At 56.6% G+C, this 15,885-nt stretch overlaps 1 protein-coding gene across 1 annotated transcript; it reads right to left on the bottom strand.

Moving 5' to 3' along the window:
* Positions 1–73: 73 nt before the first annotated feature.
* On the bottom strand, positions 74–15,109 carry P4HTM (prolyl 4-hydroxylase, transmembrane). The gene is made up of 9 exons (XM_060111343.1): positions 14,394–15,109; positions 14,096–14,177; positions 5,410–5,600; positions 4,481–4,577; positions 2,929–3,091; positions 2,208–2,393; positions 1,376–1,466; positions 1,047–1,170; positions 74–517 (listed from the first exon to the last, which is right to left on the bottom strand). Exons 1-9 carry the CDS (start codon positions 14,757–14,759, stop codon positions 297–299), a joined length of 1,521 nt encoding a protein of 506 aa, XP_059967326.1. The 5' UTR covers positions 14,760–15,109; the 3' UTR covers positions 74–296.
* Between the last annotated feature and the right edge of the window lie 776 nt (positions 15,110–15,885).

Below are 15,885 nucleotides of genomic sequence, written 5' to 3'. Positions count from 1 at the left end.
TCACGTGACGTCGCAGCATGCCCCCGGCCGCGGCGCCCCGCCCCGCCCATTATGCCTACAGCCTATTCCGAGGTTCTCGGCCTTGCAGCTCCAAGCCGCGTAGTTTTATTTGTTGGGGAAGCACGGGGCTGTACACAATAAATAACATGGATATAGGAACTGTGCCCTAATCGCGGCTGGAGGTGGGGATGGGGCAAGACATCGGCCAGGCCTTTGGCCTGCAGCTGGACAAGGGTAGGGCCCCCAACCTCGGGCAGCAGGCGACCTGCGGCTGGGGACCGCGACGGACACTCCCCTCAGAGTTCCACGCGAGTGTCGCGGTAGGCCCGGTCCAGGGCCCACTCCGGCTGCGAGTCGGCGCCACCTTCGCGGGCCAGGCGCGCCATCTCCTGCTGGAACAGCGCCTGCCGCGCCTGGCTGGGGTCCACGTTGATCCAGTTGTTGGCGATCCACTTAGTGCCGCGCGTGACCAGGCAGCCCCCGTGCAGCGAGTAATCGTCCACGTCGCCCACCCAACCTAGGAGAGGAGGATGGTGTGAGCAAGGGAGGGAACCAGAGGGAATCTAGGCAGGACTGAGCTGAGCTTGTGGGCTGACCTGAGCTTGGCCTCATATTGCCCAAGTGCATGGCAAGGGTAGGCCCAGCTGTGCACGCCTTCCGTGGCAAACATCTGGCCACAAGGCCTCCTTGGGGGCTCAGCATCTTTCTTCAGCGAATGCCTTATCAACACCACTGGCTCTGTGAAATCAGCTTTCTTGCTGCTAGGCCTGTCCACAGCCCTTCCCAGTCTGGGCTACTAAGGTGCACGTGTCCCCCGCCCCAGTCAGCTGGAAGGCTGGGGCATCAAGGAATGACAGGGTTCCAGAGAGCCCAGGAGGCTGCACAGGTACAGGCTGCTGAAGTCACTGAGGATGGTCTTTGGGAGGCACTAGGGGCAAAAAAAACCATTTGAAGGGCAGCCAGAAACAGCTCACCAGGATGGCAATCAGGGCTGGGTAAAGGGAAGCGTCCTTCAAGGCAGCCCTGGCCTGGCCACAGGTCCTCACCTTGCCCATCAGGCAGGTAGTTGTACCAGAAGACTGCTGTGCCCTGGCGGGGCTTGACACGCAGGTTCCCCTTGTCACAGTGCCTCCGAGTGTCACGGAGGTCAACATCATCCTGAATCAGACTCTGTGGGCAGCAGAGTGGTGGGGTTTTCAAGCTGCCCTGACTATATGGCCAGGAGCCTAAGGACAGGCAGTCAAAGGTGGCCAGAGGGAAACCAGTCAGATGTCCCCAGGGGACTGTTTAGGCCTCATCCCAGGTCTGGAGGGGTATGTACTGTTTGCCCAAGGCCCTGCCATCCCACCAGAGTAACAGCCCGGCTGGCCCTTACCATTTCGTCATAGGTTCTGTTGTCTGCTACAGGAAAGACAGTCTCGCCCCCACCGGTGACGTTGTTCAAATAAAACAGCACTGTCATGTAGCTGTAAGGCAGGGGGGCTGTTGAGCAGGTTCCCAGCTGTGGATGCTTCCCAGGGGCTTACCTGTGGGCAGGATAAGCTGCCCAGGTCCCCAAGGGCCAGAGGGGCAGGCTGGGATCAGTGACAACAGGGCAGGTCAGTACCAAGATGTCCCTAGCCCATTCTTCTTCCCACAAACCCAGTCTCTTTCTGTCAGTCACAATGTTTTTTTTATGGCCAAGATCACAGGTGCACTTAGCTAAATTACATGGCCCTGAGCAAGGGCCAGCTGGGAAAGGTAGGCTAGCAGAAGCAGCAAGATCATGCAGAGGGCTGGTTGTGACTAGAAGGGGCTGAGCCAGAGCAGCCACATGAAGAGGAGAGACCTGCCACCATGCCTTGGCAGGGGAGGGGAGCATAGCTTCAAAGGGAGAAGCTGAGGTCCCCAGCAGTGCCAGCGGGATCAACAACCAGGGAGGGAGCGGAAAGAATCAGGGGTCCAAACTTGCCCCTTGCCTGAGAACTCTGGGGGCGGGTTTCAGTGTCTGTGGGTACCTCAGTCTGGCCACTGAGACAAGATGACCACCCCTTTTGGGCCACTTGGTAAACAACCTGAGGGGAGAGATGGGGGTATCCTCGACCAGGATGGCCCAGCACTCTCCTGGCCGCATACCAAGGGGCAAGCCCACAGGGCAGGGCTGTGCTTGTGTCATCGGGGTGCCTGGTCTGGGAGTTGAAGGCAGCCCTCAGGTGGGAGGTACTTGCCGGCAGGATGTCTCGAAGGGTACAGACTCATTGGCTACCAGCTTGGTATGGGAGCAGATGGTCTCTGGGTACACAGGCCCGCTGTCCACATGGGCATGGTAGTGGCCTCCCTCGCCATACCGCACGACCTGCAGTGGCTCGCTGAGCTCCACGATCTCAGGTGACAGGCGGGTGAGGCGCAGTACCCTGGTGGGCAGCAGGCATTCAGCTGGGCAGCCCAATGCCAGGTGGCACCCTGAGGGAGCTGGCAAGGTGGATCCTGGGCCTGCCACAAGCTCTGCCCCTATTTCCCCTGGAAGCTCCTTAAGCCACCCCAGACTGGCCCTGTAAGAGCAGGAAGGGGTTACTCATGATGAGCCCTTCTCCCTGGATGCCAGAGACATTAAGTTGGGGGACGGGGAGACACTCCGTCCAGGAAGGAGGCTGTTTATCTAAAACCCCTGGCTGCTCAGGGACAGGGGGTCCTGTGGACAGAGATAAGAGATCACTTCTCTAATTAGCAGAAAACAAACATTCACTCTGTTTCTAATCCCAAATGTCTACTGTTTCCCACAATCAGGGCTAATTTGCTTTTGTTAATTGTCTGTCTCCTAATGAGTCCCAATCCTGGTCTAACAACTGGAACTTAATCCTGAATCGGCTAATCAATTCCGTTTTCTCAGTCTCAGCCAAGGACTTCTATGGGGGCCCTGCACCAGGGAGGACAGCCTCAGGTGCTCACCTCTGGCGGATGGCGCGCATAACGTGGTGGGCACCTTCGCCCTGGTAGAGCCACGTGTGGTGGCTGTTCCGCACCAACTGGCTGGACTCTGCCTTGTGGCTTCTCATATACTTGTGAAAGTCGCGAAGGTCCATGTTGGAGAACTCCTGCCGGCTCAGCACTCCTGCACAGGGCACCCACCATTAATGCCCACCAAGCCCATGTGGGGAGGGCATAGTGGGGAGGCTGCACCTTCCTACCTACCCCTGGCCTCAGGCACTGGGGGGCCATGTGCACCTGTCCCTCAACCTGGACTCGGGTCAGATGAAATTGGCTTCTGTCACATTAGGCCCTATGGGAAGACCCAGAGAAGCTCATTTCCCCAGTTTAAGCCCTGATTTGGCCCCCAAAAGGATGAAGCCCAACCCCTATTAGACTGGCCAGAGAGCAGGGTCTCCAAAGTAAGCTTAAGCCATATGGCCAGGACCCTAGGCCAAGGACTGCCCTTGGCCCTCCAGCCTGGCTCTGTAGAGCATGATGGCCACCCTCTGGTCCTGTAGAGGGCGAAGAAAGAGAGCATTCAGTGTTGGGTTTTGTCCAGGGCCTTCCACACTGTAGGGTGTAAGCTGGGATCAGTCCCCAGGAGTTCCCTTGTGACCTCAGGTCTCATCCTGAGTGGAATACACCTGGCCAGTCCTGTCCACTGGGTAAACCGGTCTACCTCAGCAGAGAAAGCCAGGCCACTCTCCCAAATGAGAACACTCTCCCCTGTTCCTGCTCAACCCACAAAGCTGGGCTGTATCCTCTTAGGGTTCTGGAAGAACAGCTGGTGTCTTTGCTACATGTTATCCTGGCTGACCCAACTGACACACTTCCATGCTTTGGCCCAGATTTCTCTGAGGGTGGGGGCACTCGAGGGCTGTGAGTCTGTCACGAGCTCTGCACATAGGGGCAGTAGCAGCATGATGCCCCTCCAGCCACAGGTCCCAGATTCTTCACTGTGGGCTCACCAGCCACAAAGCCATTCTTCCAAATCCTATTTCCTCAACTGGTCCAGAACTTGGGCATGAGGGTAATGACTACACCTCAGAAACTTCCTGGGGGTTATTACCAAAGGCGAGGGTGCTTACAGGACAGCACTCCTGCCCACATGACCCCAAGCAGTTAGTATGACTCCACATGGGCAAGAGGAAGGCAAGGGGGACCTTGGTTAGACCAGAGAGGCCGACTGCTGGGGCAAGACCGTGTGCCTGGCTGGAGAGAGGCAGATGTGAAGCTGACCTCACTGCTCCTTTGCTCCCGCTGTACCACTCTGCCCTCTGCCAGCCAGCAACCATACCTCCTGTACCCCAGATTCTGCCTGGTGAGGTCAAAAGAACCTCCAAGAATTGCCCTCTAGACTGTCACCAAAGGGAATGGGAGAGTCTAGCTCCTGCCTACTTCCCAGGGGTAAGGGCAAGGCTGGATCCTCACCTCCTCATCTCTGGCTACTCTAGAAGCTGGGCATAGAGGCTGCCTGGCTTGGGGGGCAGGAGGCTCACAGCGACAGAACTGTGGCAAGGTATGAGCTCACCATCACCATCAGGGTCAGCCTTGATCGCAGAGTACATCTCCTGAATGTTCTCTGGAGTCATCCACCGTCCATTTCCCAGGCGAGTCTGGGCCAGGACCTAAAGCACAAGATGGTGCCTCAGTGGGGTGGCCCCAGTGATGGAGAGTCACCAGAGCACAGACAGCTGCCTAGTTCCTTCTGTAGGGCTGAGGGTTCAGGTGATAGGGCATGGATGAGGACAAAGGACAGAGCCCAAGCTCCCTGAGCTGAAGTGAGGCTAGGCAGGGAGGTCTAGAGGCATCTGGGGAGGAGGCCAGAAAGATAGTCAGAAGACCTGTGGGCCATGACCATTCTCAGCCCTGGTGGAACTGTGGCTTCCACGGGGAGCACTGTCAGCCTGTTGGAGGCAGAGCAGAGGACAGGCCTGTGTCCCACCCAGACACCCCAGGAGGCCAGGGCCCGGGTGCGAAAGGGAAGAGGCACCACGGGGAGGCCTGGCCAGTGAATGACCACCAGGCCCCTTAGGAAGGTCGGGCTCAGTGAGGCACTCTATATAGGCAAGGGACCCTGCACCCCACCAAGACCTCTCTCAGAAGCCTGGGTGTGAGGGGCATGCAGAGAGATGCAGACTCCTGGCTTCCTCTGAGCTGCCACTCCATCCACCATGAATTCTGTGGGGCTCCCAGCAACGGCAGCAAGGAATCCAGACCACAGACAGCACACCACCTGGGAACTGTGGCAATAAATGCCATCACCTCCAGGTAGATTCTCCTGCCATCCTCTGGGGTTCCCAGGGCAGCAAGGGGCTCTCTACCCTGGGCATGCCCAAGTTGATCTGAGGTGGCATCTGACTCTTGGGGCCAGGGCTGAGCAGTACAAGTGACCTGGACACCAGAAACAATTTTGGGCATTCCCACCCTGGTGCCTACTCCAGGCCCCAGGATCCCAACCTCATGGAGCTGCAGGCGACCATCATGGTTTTGGTCCAGCAGCTGGAAGAGGTCCAGCTGGCTGATTTGCATTGTGCCCATTGCTTCCTCATACTCTTCGGTGGGCAGGATCTGGCTGCGTTGTAACCCCTTCATCTGTGCCAGGTGGATGATGAGCCGACACTCCTCATCACTCAAGAAGCCAGGGATTTCTGCCAGAAGAGGGACGAGGGGTAAGGCCAAGGACCGGACCAGGACGCTGATGCACCAAATAAATACCTTCCTCTCTGCAGGGTTCTTGGGGTAGTCCCTGTACCCTGCTGGTCACCAAGTCAGGAGGACTTCACATCTGCTCTAGACTGTGACCCCGAGGTCAAATTGTCCTGCAAAGGTTAGCCAGCGTTTGGAACATGGGGCCTCTCTTTTTGACGCTGAGAGCACACAATTTCCAGGGGAGTCCTGGGAGGTGAGCCAGAGCAAAGCTGGGGATGGGCTAGCCCACCTTGGAGTGGGACCAAAGGCCAGGGGGTGGACCTGAGGAGTGGAGGGTTGACCTCCACTCCTTACTGGGTATATATTTTAAAAGGGCGGGGGGATGTTGGCAGGTTTTTGCTTTCATTATTGCTTTTCAGCATTGTTCAAATAAAAACAAAGTGAATACATCCAGCATTCTAGGCCTTGCCCTCCATTCCCCTGCACAAGTGGGTGCTGGTCATCTGTCCACTACTGAGTTGCCCAGCACTGGGAGATCAGTGGGGGTCACTCAGGTTTTTAGCAGATGCTCTGAGAAGATGACCCAGTGTCCTTTGCTTTGGGAACAAATGTACACTGAACGCCTACTCCATGCCTCTAAGCCCAAGTAAAAGCCAGTCAGGCCTGGGGCTTAGCTCCAGTGGCTGGATGACCCCACACCAGCTCCACAAGCAGCTCAGTGGAGCTGGAACGCGAAGCTCACACCTGGCGAGCCCACATCCCAGTGACTCCAGGCACTTCCAGGGCTGGAGCCTGGGCCTTGCTTCATTCTCTTGTTCCTGGGAGAGAGGACTTCCTTTGACGGGGCACAAGAGGCCCACACAGGAACTGACCGGAGGAAGGGCCATGCCGCCACTGTGACCCCTCAGAACTCCTGCAGAGTGGTCTGCCACTTTTCTGGGTTATTCTCTCAGCATGAAGTTCCAGTCATTGCTAAGAGGAAGGAAAATGGCCACTCGGAGCCAGGATTGGAGCAGTTTTTAATAGTAATCACAGCAGATCGCACTTAGGGAGCACAGACTCTGTGTCCTGTCCTAAGCATATCATCAACTCCATAATCCGTATACTCATCCTAGAAAACCAGGCCCCATTAATTCACCCTTCCTCTCCCTGAGGAGCCCCCAAGCACAGAGACATCAGCAACTTGGCCAGGGCCACACAGGCTGTTGTACTCCAGAACCCAGGCTCACAGCCAGATTCAGCTTCCACAGGTAGGTGACCCAGATGTGACGACACTGAGGACAGGACAAAAGCCACCCCATCCCACCCCCACCTCCAGCCTGCCTGATCCCCGCAACCTGTCAAACCCAGAAAGGGTGTGAGCCATCCAGTGGGGAGGCAGCGCTGCTGGACAATGGGTTATAGACCAAATTGCTAATCACCAGTCACCTCCTGATCATTTAAAAAGATGAACAAACAAGAAAAGTAAACCAGAAAAAGAAAACACAGGCCCAGGTTTCTTCAGTTTATTAGGTGCCAGTCATTCACAGGCCCAAAGGAGATGCCACCCTCTCTACAGCCCCCTGCCATGTGCTAATCAAATGCAAACAGCCCAGGCCAGCACACTGGGGCCTAACCAGGTGGGTCTGAGCACATGGGAGCTGGGCAATCATTGGCTCCTGGGGTGTGGGTATAGCCCTATAAAGCCCCCAACCTCAGTCCACTGAGACCAAGGCAGAGAAAGCAGGTGATGGATCAAGGGCTGTGGCTGCTGGTGGCACTGGTGGTGCTGTCGGGTGACGGCGGGGCAGGGGCTCCCTGGGGCCCCACGCGGTGCATGCCCATTCCGCAAGCCATGGCGCTGTGCCACGACATTGGCTACACAGAGGTGCGGCTACCCAACTTGCTGGACCATGACACAACAGCCCAGGCCATTCAGCAGTCAGCCAGCTGGTCGCCCCTGCTGGCCAGGGAGTGCCACCCTGATGCGCGCCTCTTCCTCTGCTCCCTCTTTGCCCCGGTGTGCCTCGACAGGTAGGGCAGGGGCTCCCAGGTAAGGGTGGGGGCCTCTCCTCAGCCAGGGGCCTGCTCTGGAAGCTCTTCACTAATCATTGCTGTGTACCTATCAGTGACCGGAGGATGAAGGATTGTTTTGTCAGGGTATTGCTGGCAGAGAGCGCAGGTGCCCATGGGACACAGGAGACATAGGCAGGGGACTATCAATGGTGCACACCCTTGGTCTGGATCCACAAATCAACAAGGGCTCTTAAATGTCAAGGTAGGGCAAGTGAGCAGCCTGCTCTAGGCTAGGGGCTGAGAACCCCTCTCCAGTGAGGTGTGGCAATTCTGTCTGCCCAAAGGATCCTGGCCAGAGATGGAGCCACGGCTCATCTGGTGGCTTTTTCTCTCAGAGCCCAGAGATTGCAAGGCTGACTCCTCTTCCCCAGCCTAACCTACCCCGTGAACAACAGCTCCCTCAGTTTCTTCTTTGCAGAGCCAGGGCCCTTCCTAGAGCCTCAGGGTGACCATGCCTGTAGCAGCAAGAATGGGCTCTTCCAGAAACTGAGGATCGGGCCCCTTTGCTCTTGGCCAACCCCAGTCCTGGCTAGAAACTGCAGTGTCCTGCAGGGCTTTCAGGACAAGAGGGAGGGCCCTGTTTTCTCCCTCCAAGATGGGGAGTGAAGGCCCAGAGTGCAGGGCCCCTCCCACAGCCCTCTCCCAGGCACTAGGCATCCACCGGAGCTGTAGGGGGAGGTGCACTGCAAAGGTGGAAAGCAGCCTGGGCCAGGGCAGGGGTGGGGCTGGGGATACAAGACAGAAGGGCTGGGAGACCCAGGGCTGAGGGCTAAGATTTCAGAAAGCAAAGGAGCAAGAAGCCCAGCTGCAGGACTGTTGCTAGGTGACCAGGGTGTCATTGCCCAGCAACCGTGGAGTTTCTGGCCAGGCCTCGCGCTAGGAGCACCCAGAGGCCCCAGGCTGGAATCCAGGAACCCTGGTCCTGAGCACCCGCTGCCCCTGACACTTTCCCTGCCCTGCAGGGTCATCTACCCGTGCCGCAGCCTGTGCGAGGCCGTGCAGGCCAGCTGCGCCCCCACATGGCCTGCTACGGCTACCCCTGGCCAGCCATCCTGCACTGCGGATGCTTCCCCGCCAGCCACGGCCTCTGCGTGGCTGCCATCTCCAACGGCTCCCGCCCGAGCCGCCCACGTGAGTCTCTGCACAGCTTCTAGGCTGGTCTAACCCTTTCTCAGCCCCACAGGCTGCACCCCACCCTTTCAAATCACAACTCTTGGGGATCAGGTAACTGGGTCTGGTGGGAAAGAAGAGGAACAACCCACAGCAGCCATCCATCTCAAAAAGGGTAAAGAACAAGGGAAAAGTGGGAGAAACCCCTGCTGATGGCTCCCCTCCTCCACCCGGGGCCCAGGGGAAGCCTCACTCAGCTCCTCCCACCAGTGCCCCGTGCCAGCTGCAGGGACTGTGAGTTGCAGGACACCAGCTCGTCCAAGGAGGTCCTGGACACGCTCTGCGCTGGCGATTTTGGTCAGCCCCTGGTGCCCAGCACCCCTTACACCCCCTTACAAGTGGGTTCATTACAACTCCTGGCTTGGTGCTAAGACAAAAGAAAGAGGGGATACCCAAACATTATGCCTGAACAGAACTAAAAAATAAGTTCCTTTAATAATTGCTAATAAAAACAACATCCCAGGAGGACAGGCCTTCTCTAGGACCCTGATTCCAAGAGCAGAACATCAGACAAGAGGGTTTGGTTTACCAGATGGAGGGGAGGATGGGGATACTCAGAGGGGCCAGGCTCATCATCTCGGCCCTCTGATCCCATTCAGCAGTGAAGCTTAGGCTCTCCTGGCGCAATGGGTCATCCTCCGGACCCTCAGACTGCGACCGGGACTAACAGCTAGAGGTGCTGAAGGCGGGCCCACTGCCCCCTGGGGAGCTGGCACCTACTCTGTGACGCTGGCTGCAGCTGGATACAAGCTCCTGCGTGGAAGGTATGCTGGGACCTACATGCTGAGTGGGGAGGTGCAGGGTCACCGTCTGCTGGTAACCACGGCCTACGGTTGGAGCCAGGGCCACCGAAATGTGCAGCTGGCCATGCGCAGGTGGCATCGTCACCAGTGCCCAGAATAGAGTCAACCCAGGTGGGGAGAGCCTGGGACTTTATAGCCACAGCCTCTGCACTGGCCACGCAGACCATGTGCTCCCCTGGACACACATAAAACCCTCTTTCTGCTGCCCTCCATGGATATTTGCAGACCAGAGTCCAGAGTAACTCCAAGGCTCCCCTAGGACCAGCACAAGCAGGGCAGAAGTCCACTTCTGTGGTCCTTTCTCCTGGAAAAAGGCAGCTAGCCTTGTGTGCTGGGCAGGCAAGACTACCTTTCTGAACTTCCCAGACCTGGGATGCCAGCCTGGCTGATGCCCTGCTCCTGCCCACAAGCCCCAGCATCCCAAGCTGAGCCTCAGGGCAGGCACAAAGCCTCGGGCTATGCTCACGTAGGCACCATGCTGCTTGTCAAGCCCCAGACAGACTCAATTATATCTTCCTGACCTTTACTGAGTCCATAATTCTGCCAAGCAGCGGGCCTGTGGAACAGCAGGGGGGTTCATACAGAAAACTGCATTAAGCTGCTTACAAACCTGGACTAATATGCATACTACAATTCTTTCCCTACTTCTGCGCTTCCAGTGTTTGTCAAGAGAGCACAGTGGTCTTATGTAACTGCTTTATTGTCTTTTTTAAGCTGAAAAAGAATAGGTCTGGAAATCCTATAATAAAGCAGTTATGGTTTTAATATACATTGTTTTGTGTACTGGTATCAATTACTCATTTACCTTAAATAGTTAAGAAAGTGGACTAAAACTCTTGCTGGCCCACTGGAAGTGCCCCCTGCTGCTCTTGAAGAGGGTGCCAAATCAGGAGGCACCTGCCCAGGGTGATGGTGGAGGCCACCCTGCACACAAAGACAGGTGCTGGACTGGCTGAGAGTATCTAGTAAACCCCTCCAGCTGGCCAATAATTGTCAGCAGTAGACTCTGGCCGCTGGACACACAGCCATATCAAATCAGGCCTCCCACACATGCAGCTAACCTTTAGGGGCAAAGACACAATTGCCAAATAAATACAGAAGATAGTTTCCAATGATGCTAAACGCTGAAAAGAAAACCAAGCAGAGACACAACAGAGAGCCTGGAAACCTCTTGAGACCAGTCTGAGGTGGAGAGAGGTCTCTGAGGAGGGGAGATTTGAGCAGAGCCCTGATGCGGGGGAAGGCACCCTCGGTGAGAGCCAAGTCTGAGCCTTTTGGTGGAGGGAACTGTGCATACAAAGGCGCCAAGGCAGGACTTCCCTGGTGGCACAATGGTTAAGAGCCCGCCTGTCCCCATGCAGGGGACACGGGTTCGAACCCTGGTCTGGGAGGACTCCACATGCCGCGGAGCAACTGGGCCCGTGTGCCACAACTACTGAGCCTGAGCTCTAGAGCCTGCAAGCTACAATGACTGAGCCCACGTGCTGCAACTACTGAAGCCCGCGCGTCTAGAGCCCGTGCTCCACAGCGAGAGGCCACCGCAATGAGAAGCCTGTGCACCCCGAGGGGTAGCCCCTGCTCACCGCAACTAGAGAAAGCCCACACGCAGCAACGAAGACCCAACACAGCCAAAAATAAATAAATTAATTTAAAAAAAAAAGGCGCCAAGGCAGCAATGAGCTTGGTGTCTGAGAATCAACAGGGGGTGAGTGAGGGAAGGGTGGTGGGAGATGAGGTCTGAGAGATGAGAGGGTCTTGGGGCACCAAATGAGACGTAGAAGCGGAATGGGAAATCATGGAGGCTTTTAAGGAAGGGAGTGATGAGATCTGATCTGCTGTTTAAATACAGAATGAGTGCGAGGTGGAGGGAGAAGTGAGCCACATGAGAGAAAGCAATGTCCCTAGAGAGGCGACAGTGAGTCAGAACTGGAACACCTCCCTTCTGAACTGAACAGGACAATGGTCCAAATCCTTGGGAAATGCCTACCACAGTCAAGCAGGTATCTGCCAGGAACTCAGGGGGGCCCTTTTGTGGCCCAGGTCCCACTTACCAAATGTCTCTAGGAACAAAGGTGGGAAACGGGAAATTTCCCCCAAAGGGAGAGGCTGAAGGTTACGTGCGGATTTCCCTGTGAAGTGGTGGGGCTCCCTTCCACAGAGATGGAGGCACTCTAGGGTAAAACACAGTCCCCTTGCCCCAGCTGACACCCTGAACACCTACCCCTTGAGCCCTGGCATCTTGGGTCCCTGATGGTGGGTCACAGTAGGGCAAGGTGGCAGAGCCCATAGCGGGCCCATTCTCCTTGGGCCCTGCCTGCCTCTTTAGGGCGACAGTAGGTGGATGGACAGGCAGGCACAGAAAACAGAGACACTGCTCCTTATTGGGGTGAGGCTTCCTTCTTTGGATTCATCCAACACCACATTCAGGAACTGCCCCTCCTTGGACACCCTCTCCCCTGTGGTTAGCCTGTCTCATAACTGGACTTATAATCACTGACCTCCTCCTCATTTGTCTCACATCATTTCACCAAGCAGCAAGCCCCAGGACTTTCTGAGTAAAACCTGGGACATCCTTCACCAACAGACTCAAAGGTAGTGTAAGAGTTTTGGAGGAAATGAGAACAACAATTAGGAAGGTCTTGCTGCAACTGCCCAGTTCTCCTAATCATGCCCTTTGTAATTTATCTGCACAAACAGAAACCCATCTGATGGCTTAACTGGAATCAGTTTACCTTTTGTCAAATCTCTTCTGCTTCCCGTAATGTACTCTTGGTGACTTCGGGTCTGGGTTTCTCATTCTCTGCTTTGTAGGACTTTGACGCAACAAGCTGCATGTTAGGGGGTTAGGGTTAGGGTTTATGCCTCATGGCTCACTTAACCTAACATATGTCTGAATTAAGTATATACGGGTCCAAAAAGGCTGATGAGAGAAAGTACACCCACCTCAATGTGTCTGTCTCACAACAGTGGAGTAGTAATGGGGAGAGTTGTTCCCTTGCCTGGATCACCTGTTCCTTGACAGCCACCTGGCTTCATCCCACAGCTCCTGCGGGTCTTTGCTCAAATATCCTTCTCAGGGAGGCCCACCCTGACCACCTTACTCAGTTTCAACCCCAGGTGAAATTCTGCCTTACTTGTCTGTGATCACTTATCACCATCTGACACACGATGTGTGTTTATTTGTCTGTAACCTCATTCGACTGTCAGCTTCAGGTGTTTTTTGTTTTCCTATTTTGTCCAATTCTGTATTCCCAGCACCTGAACTAGTGCTTTGCTCAGACTTCAACATTATGCAATAATAATAACAATCTTTTAGTGCCTTCCCACAACAGGACTGACATCCTAACCTATGTGAAATCATTCTCACAGGTCTAGGCATAATCCCCAACCAGGGCCCTCCGCCCTAGGGTTAACAGCATGCGCTCAGATGCTCTGCTTTGGTTCCCAGTCCCCTCCTGAAAGCCCCTTACCCCTTCCATCCCCCAGCAGCCAGGAACACCTCAGGTCTGCAGGTAAGTGTGTCACTGAGGCTGGGTACCCAGGACTGGGGTGGGAAAACCTATCCTGGGCAAGGTCATGGGTCTGGGGACCCCCATCTTGTTGGTACTGGTAGTCTTTGAAGGACTTCAGGGTCTTCACAACTAGCATGTTGGCTTTAGAGTGCAGGCCGTAGAGAAAGGCTGCCTTGTTCTAATCCTAGCTTCACCCTGAACTAGCTGTGTGAGCCTGGCCAAGGAATGGGGGCTCTCTGTGCCTCACTTTCTCACCCACTAGCCTGACAGCGGGATCTACACCCACCTCATAGAGGGGTTGTGAGAATTAAATGGAACGATCACATAAGTCTAGCACATAACAAGAGCTCAGAAAATGTGAGCTATGATGCTGGTTCCAAATGAGGTCACCCTGGAAGGCTCTGCCTACTGTAATGGCTGAACACAAAACTCCATCCTAAGAAGAATCCCAGAGTGCTGGTAGCAAAGGCTGGTGCCCTTGTGGGGCAGGTTTGGGGGCACCAGCTTACCCACATTTGGACAGCCTGCTTATCAGACCCACTTTGGGAGTGGAATTTCCCCTCACAGGCCCTGAAATCAGCTAGGACCTGGTTATCAGTCTGTCCGACCCTCCCCCCATTCTAGAATGTGACAGAATTAACCATGGCAGGGAGCCTCCAAAGACAGTTTCAATGAAATGTTTAGACACTAGCTTCAAGATCACATTGCCCAGCCCCGTGATGGAAAGATCAGCTGCAGAGAGTAGGGGTCACAGAGGGGAGTGTGGAAAGGTCAGCCTGTCACCCTATATTGGAGATGGGGCGGGTACCTCACTTGGGGCAACCTCTGGGTGGAAAAGAAAGGGCTACTTTGAAGCAGCCATTTTCAAAACAGAAGTCACGTGGTCAAATGAGCCTCAAGGCAGCCACCAAATCGTAGCCCCTGACCCTTCCTGGGGGTGCCCAGCGAACTTACCGAAGAGCAGCGGCTTGAGGCTGAGGGTTCGGATGAAGTGATCCCTGTCGGCGACCAGCTGGACCTTGCGCTCATACCCCACCTAAGGGAAAGCGGCACAGCGGGCAGCTCGGGCGCCAGGCCCCTACGTGCGAGAAAGGAAAAGACGCCCCGGCCCGGTGGGCGGCGGAGGGCGAGTGAGGGGGTGCGCGCGGCAGGCCGGGACGGCGCAGGGAGCAGCGTGGAGCCCCGGGCTGACTACCGGCCGTCCCGGGCTCGGCGGTGCAGGGCCTGGAGCGCGCCGCGGCGGGGGCCTCACCTTGATGCCCTCTAGCCGCGCGAGGGGAGCCAAGGTTGGCGCGGGCCCGGGGCCCTGGGCCCGGCGCTGGGGCCCGGGGTCGCTGCTGTCGTCGCCGTTGCTGTAGTGTACGAAGAGCAGCAGCGCCAGCACGTTGCCCAGGTACAGGTGCACGAACACCATCAGCACCAGGAAGTAAGCGCGCGAGCAGATGCCGCGAGGTTTGCACAGCGGCCGGACCGGTGTGTCCTCACAGTCACCCAGCCCCGCCGCTGCCCCGGCCGGGTCGTGCTGGGGCGGCGCCCACTGCGGACTCACAGCCTCAGGCCGCCGGCCTGCCGCCGCCACCGCCGCAGCCGCTGCCGCCGCCGCTGCAGCCGCCGCCATGGAGCCCAGGTTGCGCGCGCACCCAGGGGAGGGGCCGCGGGGTTGCCAGCGCCGCGCCGCGCCGTAGCCAGAACCACCGCCGCTAGCCAGCGCGCGCGGTGGTCACCAGCAGGGGGTTCCTGGGGATCCCGCGCCCGCGCTGCACTCTAGATCTCCGCGCCTTGAACCCCGGCCCACACTGAAGTTTCTCTTCCCGAGCTGGGTTATCGTTAGGAGGAGATACGCACTCCCCACGGCAGAAGCCGCCCCCAAATGTAGATGCAGACAAGAGCAGCACAGTTACAGGAAACCCCACTGGTATTTCCTCCGTTCCCCGGTTGAGACGCACTTCCCTCTTCCCGGAACTGTATGGTCTGCATTTTCTCGCTCCCAGGAGTGGGATGGCAACAAGGAGGAGGCAGTGCCAAAAGATGATTCAATACTGCGGCGGGTTGGGGCGCCGCGGAATCCGATGACTGCGCACATTGTGGTGGCGTCGGACCCAAGGCATTCGGCACTGACACTCGCCAGTGTAGGCAGCCAAGAAACGCCTTGGAGGTCTGCTCTGCGGTCGGTCTGAACCTCCCGGGGAGGGCTGCAGGAGTCAGGTCTTAGGAAGCAACTGCCTGATGTGCGGGGTCGCATAGACGGGTGACCCAGTCGGAGTGGTCAGAGAGGGCTTCCTGGAGGAGCCCTGACACCCTAACAGTAACCTGCAGGAATGCTGCAGGTGCTCAGGTTCACAGGAACACTCCTTGCCTCAGCGCTGGCACATATGAAAAGGGAGAAAGGGACTTTTCCATAATTGAGACACCGCCTCAGAGGAAAGTTAAACCCAGATTATCCCCAAATATGGAGGTGGGAGGACATACCAGTGGCCAAGTGCCAAAGCCTGGTCTTTTTCGTTTTCTGCTCGCCCCCCCGCCCCGCCCCGCGAGGTGGACATGCAGACAAAAGCAACATCATTGAGGCAGGTCCCACCGGTGGTTTTGTCTTTACACTGTTAAGATCCCCTCCCCCTCCAACTTCCTCCCAGACAAGTAGAGTGTGCATTTTCTGGTCTCCTCAGTAGGGCAGCCTCATCTTCTTCTCTTGGAGATTCTACACACAATGGCAGGTTTCATCAGTGCCCAAGTATTGGGTTGGC

Source organism: Mesoplodon densirostris, chromosome 10 (assembly GCF_025265405.1).
Source record: "Mesoplodon densirostris isolate mMesDen1 chromosome 10, mMesDen1 primary haplotype, whole genome shotgun sequence".
In the NCBI taxonomy this organism is placed as follows: domain Eukaryota; kingdom Metazoa; phylum Chordata; class Mammalia; order Artiodactyla; family Ziphiidae; genus Mesoplodon; species Mesoplodon densirostris.
This window is presented reverse-complemented; position numbering and strand designations above follow the sequence as displayed.

What these genes read in the sequence shown, in the direction of transcription:
- P4HTM (XM_060111343.1), bottom strand. Translation starts at nt 14,759, where the DNA reads ATGGCGGCGGCTGCAGCGGCGGCGGCAGCGGCTGCGGCGGTGGCGGCG. An exon ending in GGCTGACCCTGATGGTGATG is followed by an intron (nt 3,092 to 4,480) that starts GTGAGCTCATAC and finishes TGCCCTGTGCAG; the next exon opens with GAGTGCTGAGCCGGCAGGAG. An exon ending in ATGCGCGCCATCCGCCAGAG is followed by an intron (nt 2,394 to 2,928) that starts GTGAGCACCTGA and finishes GCTGCCCACCAG; the next exon opens with GGTACTGCGCCTCACCCGCC.